The sequence below is a fragment of the Ursus americanus genome, chromosome 12, assembly GCF_024610735.1.
Source record: "Ursus americanus isolate L20-20 chromosome 12, mUrsAme1.1.p, whole genome shotgun sequence".
Lineage (NCBI taxonomy): Eukaryota > Metazoa > Chordata > Mammalia > Carnivora > Ursidae > Ursus > Ursus americanus.
The window spans coordinates 28,972,531-28,995,800 of NC_142138.1; the positions used below are offsets into that span (position 1 = coordinate 28,972,531).

General features: G+C 38.9%; 1 protein-coding gene and 1 pseudogene across 1 annotated transcript in view; one reads left to right on the forward strand and one right to left on the reverse strand.

Moving 5' to 3' along the window:
* ERICH3 (glutamate rich 3) overlaps positions 1-23,270 on the reverse strand; it is a 94,962-nt gene that overhangs the window by 42,649 nt on the left and 29,043 nt on the right. The window contains 4 exon segments of the mRNA XM_087866003.1: positions 11,154-11,372; positions 16,084-16,242; positions 20,924-21,052; positions 22,684-22,755. Coding sequence (XP_087722129.1) covers positions 11,154-11,372; positions 16,084-16,242; positions 20,924-21,052; positions 22,684-22,755 — 579 coding nt within the window.
* LOC123795406 (large ribosomal subunit protein uL24 pseudogene) lies at positions 6,972-9,946 on the forward strand (annotated as a pseudogene).

Here is a 23,270-nt window from a genome sequence, read left to right on the forward strand (position 1 = left end):
TATTTATACAATAAACAACAAATTGATATGCCAGAGATGAAAAGAAATGTCCTCCGCCTGGCCTCCTCGTTTATACTCTGAAGTATTTTCCCAAGAGTGAATAAGCAAAGTGTTTATCTAACCTCTAAGAGGAAGATGAGGAAAGAAGCAGGAAAAGGAAGAAGAGGGGGCAGAGAAATAGTCATGGTTGGTTGAGAGACTTTCAAGAGAGCCTAGTAAGAATACTGTCAGCTCGAGAATTATACAGAGGCCAGGCAATACTTTTAATCTACTTCACTTTTCTAAAAATCAATTTTCAACTAAATGAAAAATGTGAAGAGACCAACTTTCAGTGAATTCAAAGCAATTATTTGCGTTTGATTTCCTTGAATTATGGATGCCTTGGAAACATGCATTTTTTTAAATAACAAAGCTGCAACAAAAATTTCTGAAGGAACTACTAAAATATTTCCATCTCCAAACCCATTCCCTTCCACTTCAGAGGATTTTTTTTTTCCTCCTTCAATTCCATTTCTCTGAAGCAAGAACCAGAGGAAGTAAATCTGATTAAATAACATTCTGCAAATGACAGTCTGAAAAGTGTAAACGGGGAAGGAAATCCAAGATTTAAAATTTAAGTAAATTGTCTTCCCTGTGGCAAACAGAGCTCCCAAACAGAGAGGTAATCAACAAAAATATTTCAGGGACACCAGTAGCCATGAAGGTAAGCCAGCAACCTGGATAATTCTCTGCAGATAAGAAACATCTCCGAGTCACACTTGAAAGCAAAGGGCTGATGGCAGGCCTGGCTCCAAGTTGCAAAATCATGCCAGGTTTGCTCTTCTTGGGCGGCTGTGACATGCAGCCCAGCGCACAATCACCAGCCTACGGCAAACCCAGCTCCCAGCTCCCGCTAAAACATGTGATGAGAGCACCTCCTTTTTGTTAAGCAGTACTTTCCAAAGTGGCATGGACTCAGAGGTAGCCCTGTGAGCTTCTGGGAGATACGCTCTATGTAAATGCAAGGTAATAGTGAGATTAGGGTGGAGGAAAGGCCTGCTTCATATGTACAAAATGAGAAAGTAGACATTGAAATGGGTAAGAGTAAAATAAAGGAGATGACAGCTCTTCACCTTTTCATTTACTCTTAATCATTTTTTTTTTTTCTGTGCAAGTGTGTTCCTGACAGCAACATCTCTTTTCTCTTGGGTCTAGTTACTTCGTTCTTTTTAAAAATATTCCCCAATTATTGCCACCATGTAACCTTTTCTGGATTCTAACGGGAGGCCCGAGTGACAGCTCATGATTAAATGCATGCACTAGGAAATGAACAATTGTTTCTTTCAGTTGACTAAATTGCCTCTATACTTACCATCTTCCAAAGTTATAAGGACCCAGACTGATGAAACTTTAGCAAGGTTTCACGGCCCCTTTCTGCCGTCCTCAAGCAAGTTATCAAAACCTTCCATGGAAATTCAGTTCCATTTCAGGAACTGGAGCAGGGCCTCATGCCCGCACACGACTCTAAGGCTTATCTTTCTTACTTTCTGCACCACTTGCTTACGCCTTTCCTTCTCAGTTCTTTTCAGTTATCTCAGGCAAGCGCAATCTGAGCTGACAAATAAACAGCAGGCTCGTTTAGCGGCTAACCAATCAGCTATTACATATTTGTAATATTCAGTATTCAATTAATATTCTAAATTTTTTAAAAAAGATTTTTATTTATTTATTTGACAGAGATAGAGACAGCCAACGAGAGAGGGAACACAAGCAGGGGGAGTGGGAGAGGAAGAAGCAGGCTCACAGCAGAGGAGCCTGATGTGGGGCTCGATCCCATAACGCCGGGATCACGCCCTGAGCCGAAGGCAGACGCTTAACCACTGTGCCACCCAGGCGCCCCTAATATTCTAAATTTTCACCGGCATTTTTTTTCTGTGCTCAGGCCTGAGTCGGCGTGGGGGGTAGATTTAAGAGACTATAAGGGTGTCAAAGGGCTTATTCCTGCTGATAGCCTTGGGCAGTAATTCCTCTTCATCCACTTAGCCAAGACCTGATGAACTCTGGGCATCATGGAGTCTTACCTAGACCCCTGCAATAAATCTCTAGTTACTAAGGCAGCCACAGAATTTATCATCCAAACTGGGAGATGCAGTGAAAGAGGTATTATTAATAACTACACTAGAAAAAAAACCCTACAAATTTGAACTGTTCCAGGAAAGCTGGGATGCATAGTCACTCTACTACCTGGTCTCCCCATTTCCAGCCTGGTATCTCCCCAAATCTCCTTCCTCCTGCATATCAGAGTGAACTATTAACATTAAACAGATCATGTGACTTTCTTGCTTAAAGTCCTCCAACAATCCCCAATGGCCGTGGGATAAGGTTCAACATTCCTCAAATAACAAAAAATGTCTTATGTTTTCAACTCCTCCTATCTCTCCACTCTTTGCGATTTCTTTCGATACATTTAAAGGTCCAGCAGCTGCACTAACTGGAGTGGCCCAAACACGACTCTCGTGTTTTTAGTCTCCGGACCCATAGAACTCTATTAAGTCACATGGCCTTGAAACTATTCCCTTGTATTCCTCTCACTCTCAGTACATAAGGACGTCTTACTGAGCTTTATGCCCCCGGTGTCTGGCCAATGCTGACACCTAGCAAGGGCCTAATAAACATTGATCTGACTGGACATAGACATGGAACATTTAGGGATTCCACATTCTGTCCTTTGCTGAAAGACAAAACCTACAGTAAGTTGACCCCGCCCTACATCCGAAGCTTTCTGCATTTATAGGCCCTCAATAGGTACCACAACATGAAAACTGATTCACAGTGTCCTGTTAAGCAACACCTTTGACAAAGACTGATTAAAAGCTTGTATCAGGAGCAGCAGGCAGTCCCCGTGTTGACTCTGCTTCAGGCCTCAGGGGGAGAAAATTCCGAAATGAGCCAGAGGAAGAGCGCTCCGGTGTTGGCATCCTAAGGCTTCAGGAAGCAGCTGGTTGTAATAGAGACTTCTCAGTAGATTGATTTGGTTCCTCTCTTTCTCTTCTTTTTCCTGCTGGTTTTTCCTTGTTCTCTGCTCCTCCCTCCTTTGCTTTTCCTATGCTTCCTCTCGTCACTCTCCTCTTGCCCATTTTTCTTACCACCGTGTAACCTGTGTCTCGTGCTTACTCCTGGCATGTCCCCCAATGCCTCCCTCCCCCTGGAGGTATTGGAGCTCCAGGTTTTGAGGATGCTGAGTGGACACATGAGCCTTCCCTTCCTCATCTCCCTCAGCAGAATAAATTCAATAAGTCTGCTAAGAGGTAGAAATTATCCAGCTGCATTTTGCTTTTGGTAAGGTCTGAAAAGCTGCCGAGGTCTGCCCTTAAACTCCGCCTGCTGCAGACCCCCTAGAAGCATCTTTGGTTCTTTCTCTCTTCTATTGTTTAATTCTGCAACACCAGCTGCTAAGATATTTTGATTGCTGAATTGACATTTAAACCATTTTTAAAGTCCTTTCTAGTAACGTAGTTACCAAACTGCAATGTTAATTTCAAGCAAAAACATTGTTGAAAGGAAAGTGCCTGAAATAAATCAAGCCTATAAGAGCGATGTTGAATTACCCTGTATTAAAATCATGCTGATGCTTTCCTTTTTCATTCTCAAATCCGAGTCTACTGGTGAGGAAAACCAAGAGTGAAAAATATCAAGATAATACATTGACTAAAATGGAAATTTAAAAAAAATATTTTAAAAATAAAGTCATACAAAAGAAATGTGCAATCTCTTTAGCAAAACTAACATTTGTTAGGCTCTTTTTGTGCTTGAAGAAAAGGGATCTATGTCTGAAAGGCATAATTTATTTCCATAATATTTACATGAACTAAGTAGTATAATTAAGAGTTTAATTTGTTTGTATGAATAATAAAATAATACCTGTTTATGAACACAGTACTAATAAACACTTTGACGAAATGTAAGTAAAATCAAATGCCTGCCCTCAACAAGCTTCATAATCTGAGAGTAGAAGTAACAACTAATAAAAGTACATGAGTATTGATACTAAGCAGAACAGAGTAAGGGGCATTAGTAAGAAAATCCTTTTGAAGAGAGGAAGAGAAGGGATCCTATTACAATGTACAGAAATCACTATAGAACATAAGGCCTTTGACAGACGCTGGGCAAGGTGGGTTTGATAACATCCTTCTATCTCAGGCGCTCACAGGCAGTTCATAGAGAAAGAACATCTCCGCACTGAGGAAACACCCGACCGATTGTGATTAATATCTTCAAAGATTTGAGAGAAACAGGCTTATAGATAAATTCCATATACTTTGGGTTTGAGGATGACGAATGCAGGCTCCAAGTGTCTGCTGAGTCTGTATACTTAGTCTGTCACTAACTAGTTATGTGACCTTGGCCAAATTATTTAATCTCACTTGGCTCAGTTTCCTCATCTTTAATATGAAGAAATTATTTATCTCTTTCTTGAGTTTATTGTGTTATTGAGTTAATGTATGTAACACACTGAGCAAAACTCCCAGCACGTGCTGAAGGTCCACTAAATAGAAGGTGGAATCATTGTTGTCAACATTGAATATAAACATTTTATTATATTAAAAGCCAGCAAAGGTAATTGAATAAGAAAAAAATATATAGATGATTTAAAAGTGAGTGAATGTCCTGCTGAAAGTAATAATAGAAAAAAGCACAGATCAGAGGGGGAAATGGTGGATCAACCAGCTGAGGGTCCAGGGAGTAGTTCAGTTTGGTCTGGATGGGAGTGGGAAGTTGGAAAGGACTCAAAATCTGAAAGCCCTTGAACACCAGTGTCTAAGCACATCTTTGTATTCTGATATTTTGACACCTGGGGCCTCACTGACCCTGGGGACACTACCCCTCCCAAGAATAACTAATTCCTAGAGACGGTAAATGAACTTGCCTAGGAGAGTGCTTTTCATGGACAAACTAACCAAACGGGAGCTCACATCCACCCTCGCCCTACCTTGGCTATCTGGCTATTAAACTCGGGGCCAATGTTCCTCTGCCCCGAGCACCCCTCGACCAGGCAGCAGACAAGTCAGGGACAGCCTCCACACCCCAAAACCCGCCAAAATTACTCATACTGTTCAGTCCTAAGCCTGCTTACCCTGTCTTTCCTGTTCCTTCTCTCAGAAACCACAACAAAGGCTCTTGCCCATGTTTGCCTCCCGTCCCCCCAGTCTCCTGGCCAACCCTGGTGCTGCCTTGTGTGGCCCCATGTGACAACGTGTGGTGGATGATTTTATCTACCAACTTAGCTGGGCCAAAAAGCCCAGATGCAGTCAAACATAATTCTGGATGGAACCCTGCCTAATATACATGGCATGTCCCTCCTTTGGGGAATTTTAAGTGACAAACTGTCTTTTCCATGGTAATCCTCTCTCGATCTATAGGTCTCAACATACCTGAATAATAATAAAAGCTACATTTGAAAAGATCCAGGCAGAAGATTATACCTGCTTTCATTAGGAAAGGAGCTGGAGAAGGTCTTAAGCAGGGGAGGAACATGTTGGGAGCTCTTCTCTCAAGCTTCATTTAATTTCATTACATAGAATCTGTCAATCCTGAGATGCACTTTGCTTGCTCTTGTCCCCCTTCCTGCCTTTGACCCTCTGCTCCCTGATTCTATCTGCTAACTTCCTACTTCATCTTTCAAAGCCCATTTCAAATGCCATCTTCTCTCCGAAGCACTCTTCAATCTCCTCAAACCTAGCGTTTCCTTCCTCTGCGTTCTCATTGTGCTTTATTTATACCACTATGATTGTATTCACCACAACGGGTCATGCTTAATTGTCGATATTTTGGTCTCCCTGGCTAAACTCCAATCCTTCTGAGAATAAGGATTTGGCTTTACTCATCTTGGTAACCTCAGTACCTAGAACAGTGCTTGTCATAATCAATAAAAGCTAAATTGAGCTATTTGTTGATTTAAAGACAGAACGTAAGCCCATAGATGACTGAGCCAGCCCTGTGAAGACTTAGGTAGCAAGCCCCTGACCCGGGGATATAGCACTGAGAATGGAAAAGGATTATCAGACACATGAGCCATTGTCCAGGTGCTAGTGTTGTGCAGTCTGAGCCAGCAACCACTTACCCCATTTGGCTGTGGGGCATTTGAAAGGGGGCTCATTTGAATGAGATGTGCCATAAATATAAAATGCTTACTGAATTTCAAAGACGTAGTATGAAAAAAATTGCACGATACTCATTAAAACACTGATTACATGTTGAAATGATAGTATGTTGAATATACTTGATTAAACAAAGTACGTTAATAAAATTACTTTCACATGTTTCTTTTTTACATTTTTTAGTGTAGTTATTGGAAAAGTAAAGTTGCATATGTGGCTTGTATTATACATCTATTGGACATCTCTATCTGGAAGACTTAGCAATTAACTTAGTGTGATGCAGACAGAAGGAAAACTAGATTTTGAGCCTAGATTTTGAGATTTTGGGGGGAAAGGTCATGCTTTATAAGATACAAGGCAATTGAACGGAAAAGCTGGCTTAACCATGTCAAATTTGAGGGGCAGGAGAACCTCCCAGTCAGGCACCAGTAATTGCACAGGGCTCGTGGGAGGTCTAAGAGGTGGGGAGGGGGCCTGGACCAGATATAGAGAAAGCCCAGACTAGTTCATGCCTGGAGAAGCTCAATTACACAAAACACATAAAAAATAAAAACCAACTTTGTTTTGTTTTGTTTTGGTTTAACTAAATAACCATAATGATTAAGTAAGTTCTTACTTGAAAGCATATATTTTCACATTAATAAATACTATTTATGGGACCATTGCCATTTTAATAGGCTGCTGTATAGAGTAGGTGACCAGCAATATGGTGTGAGGACATAAATATCTGAGATGTGGAGGTAAACCTCAAAGCAAAATCGAAGTAGTCTCATGGATTCTATAAAAGCAGCATAAAAGCTCTGCTCATCTTAGAACAAAAGGAAACAAGGCAGCATGCACAGCAGCAGCTTGCGGGGCTGTAAGATCTACCACACCTTGTCGTTTGGCTCCATGAATCATCCCCTAGAGCATAGAACACAGAAGACGGGGACTGTGTTCTACACATTCCTAGAGGAACAGGTGGTAGGTCACCAGCAAGCCATATCTTTCTGCCTTTCCCCTCTTTTTTTTCCTTTTAAGAGTATTTGGAGGATGCTCTGAGGATGGTAGTCATAAAATGAGTGAATTTAATGTGTAAATTACATGCTACATAAATACATTTAAGGGCTAAAACTTAAATTCAAAGATATTAAAAGGCCGAAAATAAAAAGAATATATATAATATATATGTTATTAAATGCTATATTTTAAATACTAATCTAAAGAAAATTAGTACTGTGGGACAAAGGAGATTTTAAAGCCAAAAGAAACGTGATAAAGAGGATCATTCTTTTTTAATCATAAAGAATCACTTCACCAGTAAGATAGAGGAATCCTAAATCTGAGAGCACACAACCGGGGAGTCTCAACATTTACAAAGCAGAATTTGACATAATTACAAGGAGAAATGGACAGATCTACGATTACAGAGAATGAATTATCTCTAGAACTCAGGAACTGAGAAAGCAGATAAACAAGAATGCTAAGCATGTGAAAACAGGAATGACATAATTAACGTTTCTTTTCTATTGGGCATTTATACAACTCCACTCCCAACATTAAGAGACTCGTTTTCTTTACAAAAACTGAACATCTATTAGCCCACAAAGAAGTCTCCACAAATACCAAAGAATCAAAATCCTACGGAGCAAGATGCTTTTGCAAAGTAACATTCAGTGAACACAAAGGAAGTTCTTAGAATGTAAAATAGGCACCAGAAGAAAAAACTCAGTAGAATGTGTGGAAGATAAAACTGAAGAAATCTCCAGAAAGCAGAACAAAAAGACAAAGAAACAGAAAATAGGAGAGAAAAGATAAGAGTATCAGAGGATTAGGGTAGTAGTTCTATCATTCCCCAAATAGAATAGAAGTTTGGAAACGAAATGAAACAAAAGACCAAGTCAGGCTAAAACCTTATGACTCAAAACGACAGACATGCTAAGGGCTGTGCCGGCTGACACCATGCTGTGTTGCTAACCTCGGTGCCGAATGCTCAGGGGAAGCTGCTCCCATGCGACCTGTGCTGCACTTGTCATGACCACGGGCTGGAGAAGTCACTGTTCTCTCCTCTGTGCCCAGCTATGGAAGCCCATTCCCCCAACCATATTCCTGCGGGGCATCCCGTGGCCACACTGGTCCACACTTGGACCTGACCTGATGCCTTGACCCTGGTGAGCCTCATTTTCCTAGGAAACACTCATGACCTGCCCTCTCTGACTTCTCCAGAAGAGGCTCCTAAAATTGCCAGGAACCAAACTCAGACTCTGACCCAAAGGTTCCATTCAGCTTATTTCTCCTGTAAATATTGTTCTTTCATTACTATGCTAGATTTGAAGTTATTTCTGAAGTTTTATGTATATCAATGACAGAACTTCAAAGAAAAACAGGACTCAGTTAACACAGAAGTCAGTAGGATGGTTGCTCTGGGAAGAAGTAAGAGATGTGATGAGGCAGGAAATGGGGGCTCAGGATATGCAGCAGTGCTCTACTTCGTAAAGAAATAATGATGTGTACACGGCCGTTTGCTTGATTACTGTTACTTGCACGTATAGATTTTTTTTAAAGATTGTATTGATTTATTTGAGAGAGAAAGAGAGCACAAGCAAGCGGGGTGGAGAGTGGGCAGAGGGAGAAGCAGACTCCCCACTGAGCAGGGAGCCCAACTGGGGCTCGATCCCACGACCCTGAGATCATGACCTGAGCTGAAGGCAGACACTTAACTGACTGAGCCACCCAGGTGCCCTGCACATACAGATTTAATATGTTCTTATGGTTTAGGAGATATTTAAACCTTTTTTTAAAGATTTTTTTTATTTTTATGTATTTGACAGTGAGAGAGCCCCAGTAGGGGGAGCAGCAGGCAGAGGGAGAGGGAGAAGCAGGCTCCCCACTAAGCAGGGAGTCCGATGCAGTAAGCTTTTTTTTTTTTTTTTAAATATGACTGGGTAGAGCATATCCCATTACTATACTTGAACATCAGAAAGTCTAATGCTGCCAGCATGTGAATATGATAAGGAACCCATGTTTTCACTACGTAGAGGCCACAGCCTTCAAGAGCACGTGTTTGCTGGCTCGTTGAGTTCAGAAGTAAGTCAGTAGATGTGGTTGATTTCATCACTGTTCCAAATACTCACTGCCCCACCCTGTGAGAGGATGCTACTTCCTTCTCCATCGCTGTCATGCTTTGGCAATGGAATTCGAGTATACGTGACATGTTTCACAGCTGAGTGGAATCTTAAAAACATTCTATGGTTCTGTCTTTCATGAGGGCAAGAGGCCCCAGGCAGGGTCTGTTCCTCCAGTCTGGGTCCTAGAATTGCAGCTGACCAACCACATGATAATGTGAACAAGCAACAAACCTTCTCTTCCCTTTGCAGCCACCGCCGAAGCGCCAGTGGCCAAAACGAAGCTCAATCCCTATGTGACTTCTGACCCGAGCAAGAACTGGAAACGGCACGTCAAGGCACCTTCCCGCATTCGCAGGAAGATCACGTCTTCCCCTCTTTCCAAAGAGCTGAGACAGAACTACAGCACTGGATTCATGCCCATCTGAAGAGGGGTTGTGTGAGGACACTACAAAGGTCAGCAAACCAGCAAAGTTGTCCAGGCTGACACGGAGGAATACGCCATCTACACGGAGGGAGTGCAGTGAGAGAAGGCAGATGGCACAACCGACCACGCGGGCATTCAGCCTCGCAAGGTGGTCATCACTAGACTGAAACAGGACAAAGACCACAGAAAGATCCTTGAACGTAAAGCCAAATCCCACCAAGTAGGAAAGGAAAGAGGACAAATAGAAGGAAGAAACGATTGAGGAGATGCAGGAATAAAGTAATCTTATATACAATTTTAAATAAAAACTGTTAAAAAGAAAGAAACCTTTGCCATTGTAAGTTGAGTTGCCCAGGGATGTTTGTTAGACGAAGCTACAGTCAACTACGCTTTGGAGAACTTCACAGTAAGAGAAGATGAGTCCATGGCTAGAGCCTTGAAGGGAGGATCCCGTCACTTTGTGCAAAGCCTGGGGATGCTGAGAGACAGCAATGAATATAACAGGGAGGAGGAAAATCCAAATCAAAGAGGAGAATGACGGGCAGTGGAAAAAGATAAAATCGAGGACACAGGGTGGAAGTGGGCCTCAGACATGAGGGATACAGTGTTTTTTCCGAAACCACAACAAAGGAAGAAAACCAGTGAAAATGGATTTGAAAGGGGAAAATCTGAGCAAGCGCACAGAAGACAGGTCCTTGATGAGGATAGCTGCTGGGGCTGAGATATGGACATCGGGTAAGTAAGGCAGGTCGGAGTGAAGTGCGTTTACAAGAACCAGCATTCAGTCTGCTCCCTGGTCCGTTTTTCATTCCCTCATTCTCAGTCAAATGCAGACCTTGCTCTCCGATAATAATCACAGAAGTTACATCTAATTACTATTAGTTGTATATTTACACAGTCAAAGCTAAGAGATCTTCTGCCTTTGTACCAGCCTGTATCTATATAAAGTCTAACTGGCCATAGGACTATTTTCTTTGGCATTTTGAGAAAATGAGTACTACAAGCTGCAATATTTTCAAAGAACATTGAAAGAAAATATTTTCTAAGTATTATACAGTAATTTTCCAAGAATCATTAAGAGGAAGCTTTAATAAGATATTTTATATGGCATATTATGTTTTGGGGTATACTGAAGCCCCTGAATTTTCACAAATTAAATGTTAAAATACTTCTGTCAACATGTGATTGAATGGGCAAACTGAAGGAAATACATAATTTAGAAATGGGCAGAGTACAAACTAAATTTGACCACAAGATTTAGTGGATTTTTTATTAACTGTGCTAAACCAGTTACTGAACTGAGCTACTCAAATATTTGATTTCAGATTCATCCAAGCTTACAATTACATTTATAAAATTATTATATTTTTACAAAGCATTTTGCATTTGATTTCACTAGATTCATTTGTACTGCACATCTAGAAATTTAATAGTGCAATGAAATTTATGCTAAATTAATAAAAGAAAACTTGATTCCACATTTACCCTGGTAAAGAGAGGATCTAAGCCATTTGGAGCAGTGGTTGGACGAAATCTTCTCCTTCTCCATGATTCAAGTCTGTTTTCCCTTGCGATTCTTCCACTGGGGGGAGGAGGTGGAGGAGGAATCGGCATCATGTAATTGTTAATGTTTGGAAGTTGATAGCGATTCATTGCCTGTGAATTGTCCATGGAGTTCTTGAACTTCATCACTGCCTTCTTGCCCTGTAATCACATTTCACGACATAACAACCAGTAAAATGGAAGTCGTGACCAATGTAACCCAAAATTAAAGACGAGACTACATGATTTACATTGCATGTAAATACAACTGACATAAATAGGCAAACTCAAAACACTTCATTTTTTAAATTGAAAAATGGCATTTTCTAGTATCCACAGCAAGTTAAATTTTCATGACTTTCTAACCTTACTGAAGTACTTTTTTTTTTTTAAGATTATTTATTTATTTGACAGAAAGAGACAGCCAGCGAGAGAGGGAACACAAGCAGGGGGAGTGGGAGAGGAAGAAGCAGGCTCCCAGTGGAGGAGCCTGATGTGGGACTCGATCCCAGAACACTGGGATCACGCCCTGAGCTGAAGGCAGACGCTTAACGACTGCACCACCCAGGCGCCCCACTGAAGTACATTTTTATGCCAAATACACAGTGATGGCATTTTTACAGTACTTGCTCAATAATCCATTAAATCTATGGGGCCCTAGTACAATTAAACAATTTAAAATCAAGGAGTTGGAAGTATTGTACTTTGAGGCAGGGTTGGGTAGTCTACTTAACAATGGGGTGTTAGTACTTTTTTCACATTGATTTCACCCAGGCAGGGGTGATAATATTCCTTGATAATATAATAGCATGGAACCAAATGCAAACTCTGACCCAAAGACTCTATTCAGTATATTTTCTCCTAGAAATTCAACTTGTAGGAATAAATCCTACCAAGATAACTGCACAATAGGTTGATGTAAATGTGTAAAACGACACACACACACACACACACACACACACACACACCAAATTCAGTTGAGCCATCAAGTCCATCAATAGGAGAATATTTAACTTTTTTTTTTTGTCTTTGTAATAGATTCTCATCAGGCTTCAAAAAGCATAGTATGAATCTATTCATCCTGACGATAAAAGGGTCCATGTGATGTGATCATAGTTTCTTTTAAATGAATTTGTATGTGGATTTTGATAAAATCAGGGATGACCGGAAGACTTTAAGGGTTGCGTTTGGGGATTTGGATTATTGGGAGATATCATTTTCCATCTTATGTATCCTTGTATTATTTGAAAAACTGTATCTCTGTATTAATCAAAAATAAAAAAGTACCATATTACATAATCATATTACATTTTTCAAATATATTTGAGTCTTTGAGTTTTCAAATAAATAAACTGGTCATTTTGTGCATCTGAGGTTGTTTTCCAAACTTTAAGGCATCTTTAATCATTTTTACCTATTTTATACCAGTTTATTTGGTATGGTTTTTTTCAGCCAATTAATTTTTTGAGATGCTTAAATATAGTGAAAAGTTATTGTTAAGAAAGGGGAGACATTCTCCAAACATTACTCACTGCTAAATAAGTAAAGGCAGGATAAATAAAGGCATGTATGGGCCATATTTTGATTGAAAACACTTATGTGAAAATAAAGGGATTTAAACAGATATTCACCAATGAATTTAGAATTATTAAAATAGGTGATGTTGCAGGTGCTATTTATGTTCTTTTTTCTTTTCTTACATTTTCCAATTTTTCTGTGATGGTGTGCATCAATATTGTAATAACAAATATAAATTAAGTGAAAATAATAAGAACAATAAAATCAATGAGTCCAGAACTTTGGGGATTTGGAGATTTTTACAAATTATTATCTCTAAGTAATTATCAGTCAATTGTGTGCCTTACTTGGAAATGGTTTAATAAATTTTTTAAAAAATTAACATGCCATTCCTTACCTTGCTTTTTTAGCCCACAGTGTCTTTCCATGCTGGTAAAAATAAGTTTACCTTTTTTTGTTTGTTTGTTTAACATACTTTAATAAACTATTTTTAAAACAACACCCTATTAAGTTGTTAGGTGCCTTAAATTGTTGACTATTATGAATATTATAATACCAGGTACTCTTGAATCTATTCCTTTTCACATATGTGTATATTCCTGAAATAAATTCTTATATTTAAAAATTCTTGAGCATGTTCATTTAAAACATTGATAGATATTCCCACATTGCCTTCACAAATAGATACATTAATGTCTACACTTATCAATAGTATATGAGAAATTCTCGTAAGGATAATCATTTTCAACTAAGTCACGATTTTTACTCAATTGCATCCTAACCACCCTGTTTTCGACCAAATTGCTTTTGCCTGAATTGAAGACCTTCTCTCCTGATACTTAGAAACTTGCTTATGTCTGTTGTCCCTTCTAACAATTCCCATATACATAACTTTTACTTTTATTTTTTTTAATTGTTTTTTTTAAATATTTTATTTATTTATTCGACAGAGATAGAGACAGCCAGCAAGAGAAGGAACACAAGCAGGGGGAGTGGGAGAGGAAGAAGCAGGCTCATAGCAGAGGAGCCTGATGTGGGGCTCGATCCCATAACGCCGGGACCACGCCCTGAGCCGAAGGCAGACACTTAACCGCTGTGCCACCCAGGCGCCCCCATAACTTTTACTTTTAAAGAAAGCAGAAGAATTTAGTGGGTACTCACTACATACTCAGCAATCATGAAGGCTACTATTCTTTAGAGATTTTTGTCTGATTTTATATTAAATCATCTTCGTCATCAATACCATGGAAAAATTACATGTCTTCTGGCAGTATAGTTTGTCTATGTACATTACAGTATAAGCTCCAATAAGTTAGAGACTTTTGTCTGCCCTGATAATTGATATATCACTAATGCCTAGAGCAGGACCTAGTCCATAGTAAGTGCCCAATAAATAATTACTGAATGAAAAGTGTAAGTTTGGCTAGTTTAAATTAACATGGAATTGATCTCAATCTTGTCAGCCTAAGTAAGCTACCATTAAGTGTCTATCCCTCAATCACTCATACCCCAAAACTTGAGAACAGGAAAATAAAAGGCCCTATGCAGATTTAGCTAATAAATCCATCCAATGGCTCAGAGCAGAATTGGAAAATCAGTGGAAGGGAAAAAAAAAATCCCTCCCTAGTGAGCAGAACTTGAATATTACTTGATTAGTAGTATTTACATATCTAATAGGGAAGTGTCTATCAAAGTATAGAAGCTTAGAAAGAATAATAAAATCACCTTGGCAAATGTGGCACATACCCATCCAAGCACTATCTGGCAGAGATAAAATCCCACCCATTGGACTTTAAATATTTCTAGTCCTAAGGCAAAGTTAACCCTGGAAGATACAGGGATTTAGCCAAAGACCTTTGAGCTTTCTGGTACCTTTGGCAAGCCCATTCCTAAGATGAGATAGGTACATCAAGCCATTTTAACCTGATTCCATTCCTCTACATACCCTCATTCTGATTCCGTGCTCACTAGGCAACCTTCTCATTGTGATCTGGCTTCTCAGGTAGATCTGTCTATAGGGGGAAGATGGCTGCTTCTACAGCTTCGGTTACTTGATATCTGGTGAACCAATGGCCCTGGTTATGATTTGGCTGCTGATTTTGCTTTACTACAGGGAGACAAATGAGCTTGTTCTGTGTTATTCTCGTTAACGTGAGACAATCTCTCAGGACCTGTCTGTTCCTGGACGCTAGCTGAAACAGGAAATCTGCTTTCAATGTGGACACCAGATCCTAGAGCGTCAGCCTAATTGACTTATGACCCCACAAGCTTCTTCCTAGACTTAGTGCTATTCCCTAGACAAAGTGCTACCACTCTTGGTTTAAATTTTCCTGCTTTCTAGGAAACTACTATTAAATTTACTAAAATAAGCTTTATGAAAAGTGCTTCATAAGCTGAAAAGCATTTAAATTGATAAAATATTAGTTATTATTTTTAGAGTCATATTATACTTTTATTATGAAACATAATCATTTATTTGTCCAGATTAATTTCTTAGTATCAAGGTTATATCAGTTCTAGATAAAAATATCTTAATTTCAAAAAAAAAAAGAAAAAATACCTTAATTTCATTTATGTTATGTTTCCTAATAAGAAATGGAACTAAATTCACCCATTTGAACACAGTGACAATTGTTCTTATGACACAGGTTCTTTCTTAAGATGGCAAATGTTTCTTCTTCATGTTAGAAATATAAACGATACCTTCCCTAATTACTGAATGTCCTAATTATTCGTCCCTGTTTGAGTAACTTGTATTTTATATTTACCATGTTTCCCTCCGGTGCTCTGTTAAAATAAGTTAAAATTACCAGAGACATAACCTTGAAAAGGAGCAAAGTCAAGCTCCTATGTGTGATTAATCCACCACTTTTTAAAGAGGGACATTCTTTTTCTTCTATATCCAACCTTCTCCAGAGTCAAACTTGAAGCAATTTCATACACTGATGGTAAAGTAAGTCGGCATGCAAATGCAAGCCTATTCTTGGAAAGTTTCATTTTCTAGGTTTCATGCATTTAAAATTTAGAATCAGTCAACACTGGGTCTATTCTGATAGAAGTCATATCCGGCTGTAAGATGTTTCTCTTTGTTTTTCATACGACCATTCAAATTAATGAAAGATAACCTTATATTATTACAAATCTATTCCTTACTCATTTTGCTAAATAGCATAGAAATCATAGGCCTTCCAGTTAAAGTAAGATATAATTAAACAGAAGTACATAGTAAATGCTTAGTCAGTGCACAATATAAATTTCACTGAGTAGATTAATTGAATCTTGCATCTTAAAACCTGCGATAATCGAGCATTCTAATGAAGAATAAAAAGATATTTCTTGAAAAAGTAACATTTACCCCAATGGGAAACGGAGCTTCATTTTCCAGCAATGAGGTTTTCAATCTGGACCCCGAAGTTATCTTTGGAACAGTTCCTACCGCAGGATTACTGGGAAGAGGCTTTAATCGAATTGGAGGCTGCATATTTCCTGGGGCAGTGTATGGTCGAGGAGATGTCTAGACAATTAGGGAAAAAAATTCCATTTAAATTAGTATCTTGACATGTTTCCAGAACCAATTAATAACCCAACAAATTGCCTAGAGTAATTAATGGTGGCTTTTTACTGAACAGATTAAACTTTAATTATGTCCTTCCATTATACATAGCCTCATGACCCAAAGTATTTGTTAAAACATATGGCGTGGAAGTCCTCTACATAACTAAATGCCACAATTATAGAGTATTCTAGACAAAGGAGATGTTCTTCTCTGTTAGGTTCCTGTATTTTATTCGTTTTGTAAACTTGCTGACAATACCTAATTTATTCAGCGCATTAAACGGCTTTCCTCAATCAAATATTACCTTGAATAATGTTCCTATTTTAGAGATCTAGAGCAACATGATTGGAATGGACTCCTTTCCGCTTAGATGTTTTCAACATAAACTGCTGTGAGTCCTTCACATCTCCAGAATGGTACTCACGTAAAAGCAGACAACACGATTCAAAAAGAGGAAAGGCGATGCTTAACTATAATGCATTACCATTTATTTAACTTCTCCCTTGAAATGCCAAGAAAGCAAAAATGAAAAAAAGTAACTGGCAATTGGAAAACACTGTGTGAAAATGGAGATGTTTTCCGGGCTGGATGTTTTCCATTTGCTCTTCTCTGCCTTCTCAGCCCTGCCCTGCCATCTGGGAGTCATCTCTTTATGGACTACACCAACTAATCTTTGGATTCCAGTTGGACTTGGCCAATGAAAGGCACTGGCAGGAGAGCAGAAGACAAGAGGCAAGAGGTTGAGGTCTGATTTCTCCTGAACCCTTCCCACCAAGGCTGGAAGGGCCAGCTGGGTCCCTCTACCGAGTCCACAGCTCGCGTCAGGCCTTCCTCTCCTAGCTTGTAAGGACTGCCTGCTGGTGCTGGTACCCAGGCCTTACCCCTCCCTCTCCGGCCTAGGTGCTGTGCTTCCCAGGGTGCTGACCCAACATGCTTAACATCCCCAGTTGGTTTTCCTTAATCCTGCCGGCATCTTTGTAAATAGTTTCTTTATTAAACTCTTCCTAATTACCCTATTTGTGTGAGCCATCTGTTTCCTGCTGAGACCCTGACTGATGCATTTTCTAATCAAGAATGTACGGCGGAGAATACCAAAAGTACCAGTATGGAGCATTAGAAATGCTGTCTGTGGCACTGACAGAACACTGTAAGTTTAGTATAAAGATCAGCAATGTTTCAAAAAGAAAAAAACACCCCCCCCCAAAAAAAACAGGGCTTTTGGCCCTGTTGTTCTATTAAAACAAAAAAGTTGGAAACCTGTTAGGAATAATACATGCATATTTGGGTAAGAGGGTTAGAAGGATGGTATGTAAATGACTCATGAATAAGGCTTAATGCACTGACTCAAGAACAGTGAACAACAAATATTCAACTCTGGAAAAGTGCTGTGTAAATCCATAAAAACATGATGATAGGGCAGCTCCTACTACCAAAAACTGGTCTGAGTGCCATCTTGACAAGCATGTCATATGTTGCTGTCTGATTTTGTTAAGTCAACATTCATTGGATTCCAGTTATAAGCAGAATGAGAAAATTGAAAAGTAATTTTTAACATCTAATGGCAACACAGACAATTAGTGCCAAACAAACTACACAAATATTGCCAAAGAGACAATAACAACAATAACAGAATATCTAAGACATAACAGAACTTAGAACTAAATGTTATCTGGCATAAACCAATGAGACTAGGAAAAATTCAAGTTTTCACAGAAGATTTTATTCAAATGTAAGAGCAAGAGAAGAAAATGGATGAACAGAGAAGAATGATAAATTTGAACAACCAGGTATTTAGAAAGCCAGTTGTGAGACAGACATGGGAAGGGTAGCTAAAATAATATTCCCCAATATCTGTTTTTCTTTTGTCACTAGTAATAGAATTTTTATCAGGGACCATGGTTATCATAAATAAAGACTGTATTTCCCAGCATCTCTTGCAACTCTGTCCAGATATATGCCTCAGTTTCAGCCAATAAGATATGAGCAGAAGTGATATATGAAACCTCCAGATCATGCCTTTAGAAGAAGTGTGTTGTCACTTTCCCCTTACCCCCTTCCCTGTGGCTGAAATATCCACATGGTGATCTGCCATCTTGGCTTATGTAAATGAAGACAACACACGAGGTTTGGCAGATTAATGACACATTAGGAGTCTGAGCTTTTGATGACTTCATAGAGTAGAGATGAGCACACCAGTGGAGATTCACATAAGTGTGTTGTGTGGGGAGGGCATCCTTATGTTTAGGTCATTGTTATTTTGGGTCTCTGCACACACACCTATTTCATGACCAATACAGAGAGCCAAGTGGATTGACAAAGGCAACATTTGATTTTAAAAAACAGGACATGAGACTACATGAGCCAAAAGACAAAATGTCTTAAAACCCACAGAGATAAATCAAACTAGAGGTTTCTGGACAGGGGAATCAGATCACCCAAAAGAATTCTTTTGAACTCTGTAAAACAAATATGCCTAAGACTGTTTCCTGTCACATAATTCAACTGAACACAAACACATTGAGAATCTAATGTAGGGATTCAAGAAAGCAGGTTACTATAAACTAGAACATGATCTACTGGCTTCTGTCTTCTAAATTTTATTTCCCACATTTGCATACAGATATCATTCAGTTAGATGAATATGGCAGTCAAATGTTTAACTGATTACATTTATATCTAAAAACGAATTTGCATCATTCAACTAACAGCTGTGAGCTACAAACTGTTGTAGTTCACATCAGAAGCCACCTTAAATTTGCTATATTTTCAACTGTTTGTAATATATTTTCTTGGAATAAATATGGCACTGTAGCTTAACATTTTCAAAACTGTACCAAAATGTGAACTGAAATGGACTACCTGGTGATTACCCAGCTTAGCTGAGCATTTCTAATTCTTACTAGATGATCTCTGGGGGTGAATTTTCCAAGCTTGTGCAGAACGAGTTGAATGGCTTTCCACAGTTGTAATGGGAATGGTGCAGCTAAAATCCTATATGCTACTCTGACGGTTTAGGTTCAATTAGTGACCAAGTGCAATAGCTATTCACTGGATGCTTGCTTTCTTCATTCAAGAAAGTTAAAAGAAAAATCAATGGCAATATCCCAAGAGGATTATTCTCTCCATCTCCACGGCACTTGGAGGTCAGGAGTCAAATTTAAAGGATATGTATCCAGGCTGGGAGAACGAAAAGGAAGATTTGTATTTCTGTAAAATGGGAGCCACAATTCCAAGATCACCATAGGGATCCCTTACGGTGCGAAAGCACCACAGGGGGTGGCCAAGTGAGGAAGTGCGGCTTACCAGACAGAAAGGCTTCTAAAGTGCTGGTGTCAGTGTTTCCTGTAATTTTCAAATTACTTTCTCACTCCTGCCACATTAAGATCTCCTGGATGTATCATAAACTACTTATTGAGGGTGTTCAGCTGGAAAATTGAAAAGAAAGCCTTTCAAGGGTTTCTCCTCTCTGAAACAGGTGGGAAGATAGAAAACAGCACTTGATTGTTTCTTTTGTTTCAACCAGGTTAAGCTTTTGAGAGCCTAGTGAATTTGCCATCCAAAAAAAGAATTATTTGTGTACGTATACATTTAAATGAAGCTTGGAAATATGGTAACAACAAAGGGAAAACGGTTGCTTTTCATAACTTGAGCTGTTCATCGGGAAATGTCAAAACATATTTACCTTTGAAAAATGTCAAAGCTTAACACTATACAAGATGAACCTACTTCAACAATCTGTGAAAGCTTTGCAATTTCTCTATAAATATTGTGCAATCCAAAAAATGTTCATGCTAACAAGGAAGTATATTAGGCCACGCAAAGCAAGAATACAGATGTGATCAAGCAATTCATTTACAACTTAAACCATCAACCTCCAGCAAACATTCTGCAAATCTTTTCCTGTACCTATATTGTTGCAAGCTACCTCACCTTCCTTCAAATTAATCCCATAGCTATATTATAAATGAATCAAACTGGAATGAAATGTCGGCTTGTGCAATTTCTTTAAATAGAATCTCTGCACATTTAACTGTGTTTATGTTAGAGTATTTGTCCATGCTTTAGATAAAAGAAACACAAATATAAGTATCTAGTCCAACATGCTATACAGTATGATTGAGTTTGTGTGCATAAATAAGTTTGACAGATAAGGTGAGAGTGGAGGGAAGAGCAAGGACAAAATCCAGAGGTCACAAAACATAGGACATATACACAACGACTAGTGGTTCAACCTTGCTGCATTGTCGAGTGGTAAAGGGTAATCATGAGGGGAAATATTGGGTTGGCTAAACTGAGGTCATTTGGCTTAGGGTCTTAAATGTCAGGTGAAAGAGTCTAGGTTTTTCTAAAAATGTCACAAAGCCAGTGAAGGCATTTGGGTATGTAAGTAACAAGTAATCTGCACTTTAAGGAAACTACTCTAGCAGTGACAAGCAAAATGGACTTGACAGGGGCGATACTGATTGAAAGTAGGACGTTCGCTAAAAACAGTTGAACAGATACAAGACCGCACTGGCATCCCGTAGGATTCACAGAATTATACCAACAAACACTCAGAGAGAATTCCTTCTGAGAGTAATTAGAAATTACATATTATTTAGTCAGAATGGTCCATGACAGAGCGTTTAATATGACTCACCGGTGTTATTGGACTGGAATGTCCTTCATCGACCAGGACACTATGGCCACGGTTAGTCTTTGGGCCAACTGGGGGGTGGGGAGACAGGATTGCCATGTTATTTTCTATAGACCATCTTGTGGGTTCTCCCTAGAATAAGAAAGTGATTGAACAAATGGATACATAATTAGCAATCGAGGTTAGGTTATTGCCTGACAGGTTACAGAGATACTATATGCCTGAAGAAGTCCTTTCTCATTACTTTCAAAAGTGTTCCTCCTGAGGTCTCTCATGACAGAAAGTTTCCACAGCTGTAGTGGGACATTGGGTGTGGTAATGAGAATCGGGAATTTCTATATTGGAAGAAATAGCTGTCCTCAAAGAAATAGCTACGGATACAGCATATCCTGGGTTTTAGCAAGAATATTTATGAATCTGCTTTAAGTAGATCACTACAAGCAGCACGATGTTCCTCACAGCTCTGGTCAGTAACGACTACCAGACACTATTACTTTTCTACCTTAAAAAAATAATTACATCATGCCCCAAGCAAAAGGGTTGCATATTATATAAAAGGAACCTAAATCATAGGTCTTTCACCAAATGCAGCTATAAAGTGAAAATTGTTATGAATAAACGTCATATAGGGAGGAACTGGAGTGTCTATCAGGAATTTCTGCCAATGTTGTAACATGTTCATGTGCTTCTTAGTCCACCTGTCCGGCAATCTGGGTGAAAGGGAATCCCACACGGCTTTCGGCAGCGTTCTTCGCTATTTCCAGGGACCATTTTTCTCCATCAACCTTTCAGCAGTAAGTTATAGAATCTGTAACTCAGTCCTTGATGTAGGACAATATTGGCAAAGTTGAATTAACCACAAATCTCTACACACCAACTTTTCTGATCTTGAAAAACTGTCCTATCTGCTGTTATTTAACAACACTTCTGTAACAAGACTATCTTTTGGCCATGATGAAAAAGACAGATTTGAGTCTATCAGGCAAGAGGGAAAAATTACCGCCTTATGTGGCAACCAATTCTCCAGAAGCTTTACTAATATTCCTCAGTTTGTGAAATGTGTCTTGGGCCCCACATTTGTAAGATGACACAGAAATGAAGAATAGCCTGTGCATTTGAATGGCTCGAGAAACTGAATAAAACCGCCAACCTAAACTGAGACTTTTCAGACATGCTTAATCAAGTCTCTCATCTCCTGATTCAAATTTATATGTTTCATAAGTTCACTTCAAAGAAGGGATATCAAATATAAAAATAAAAATAAAAACAAATAAGGAATTTTAAAATGCCTTGTACAGAATGTCTAAATCTTATGCTTTTGTTTGCCGAGGTAGGTCTTTCCTACCATCTCTTTTCAAGGGGCACGTTTGCATGAAAATGGGCCATTGGATAATTCTTAGAATGCCAATTTCCAGCACACTGGCAACATCACCAACTATTTTCAGCTTTTTAAGACACAAAACAAAAATCCTTGGGCCTCTGTCACATATCAATCAAGAAAAGACAAAAGCAAAATTTCAAACTTGAATTGAGTGTTTCCATGTTTCCTTTGAAAGCTTGGTACCTTACAAAATTGCGGAAGAAGCTCCTATTTTGCCATGATCTTCGGAAATAATGGTGGCCAATGGTGGTGAAACGAACACCTGACTTTAGCTATGAGTTACTCAAAAGTAAAGTGCCTCAAAAAGCTTCAATAACAGCACTATTGACTTTTAAAGTCATAAAATAATATTATAAAGTACAAGAATTATGTAGCTCTTTACCTTAAATCTCTGAATTCGCTCCTTCTTAGCTAAGGTCTCCAGGTTTTTTTTAATTTCAAGCTGATGATAACGCTAAGCATATGGGAAAGAAGAGGAGAGGATCATGTCAATTACAGCAAAGATTTTTTTTAGCGGAAAATAATCCCACCAGCTAACTGTATTCCCACTTACCCTCCCCCCCCCGTTGTCACTGAGATGAAGAAGAGTCACCTGCATAAGAGTGCGAGTGTGACTATAAATTGGTACAACTCTTTGGAAAGCAGATTCCTAACATAAAGCAGTCAAAAGTGTCCCTACCCTTTAACCAATACGTTTCATTTCTAAACCGAGGAGGAAATCAGAAGTAAAAGAAAACATATCTGTGTTATACACAAAGATGCTATCTGAAGGGAATTTTTTCTTCAAAGCAAAAATTCAGGAGCAATATAAACCTAAAAGGGAATGGTTAACTTTGGGGCACATCCATATAATGGAATAGAATATAATCCTTAAGATTCATAAAGATTTTGTTTTAAAAAAAAGGAAAATGCATGTCATGCAGGAGAAACGTAAAATATGGAATTGCACAGAAATACAATTTAATTGAT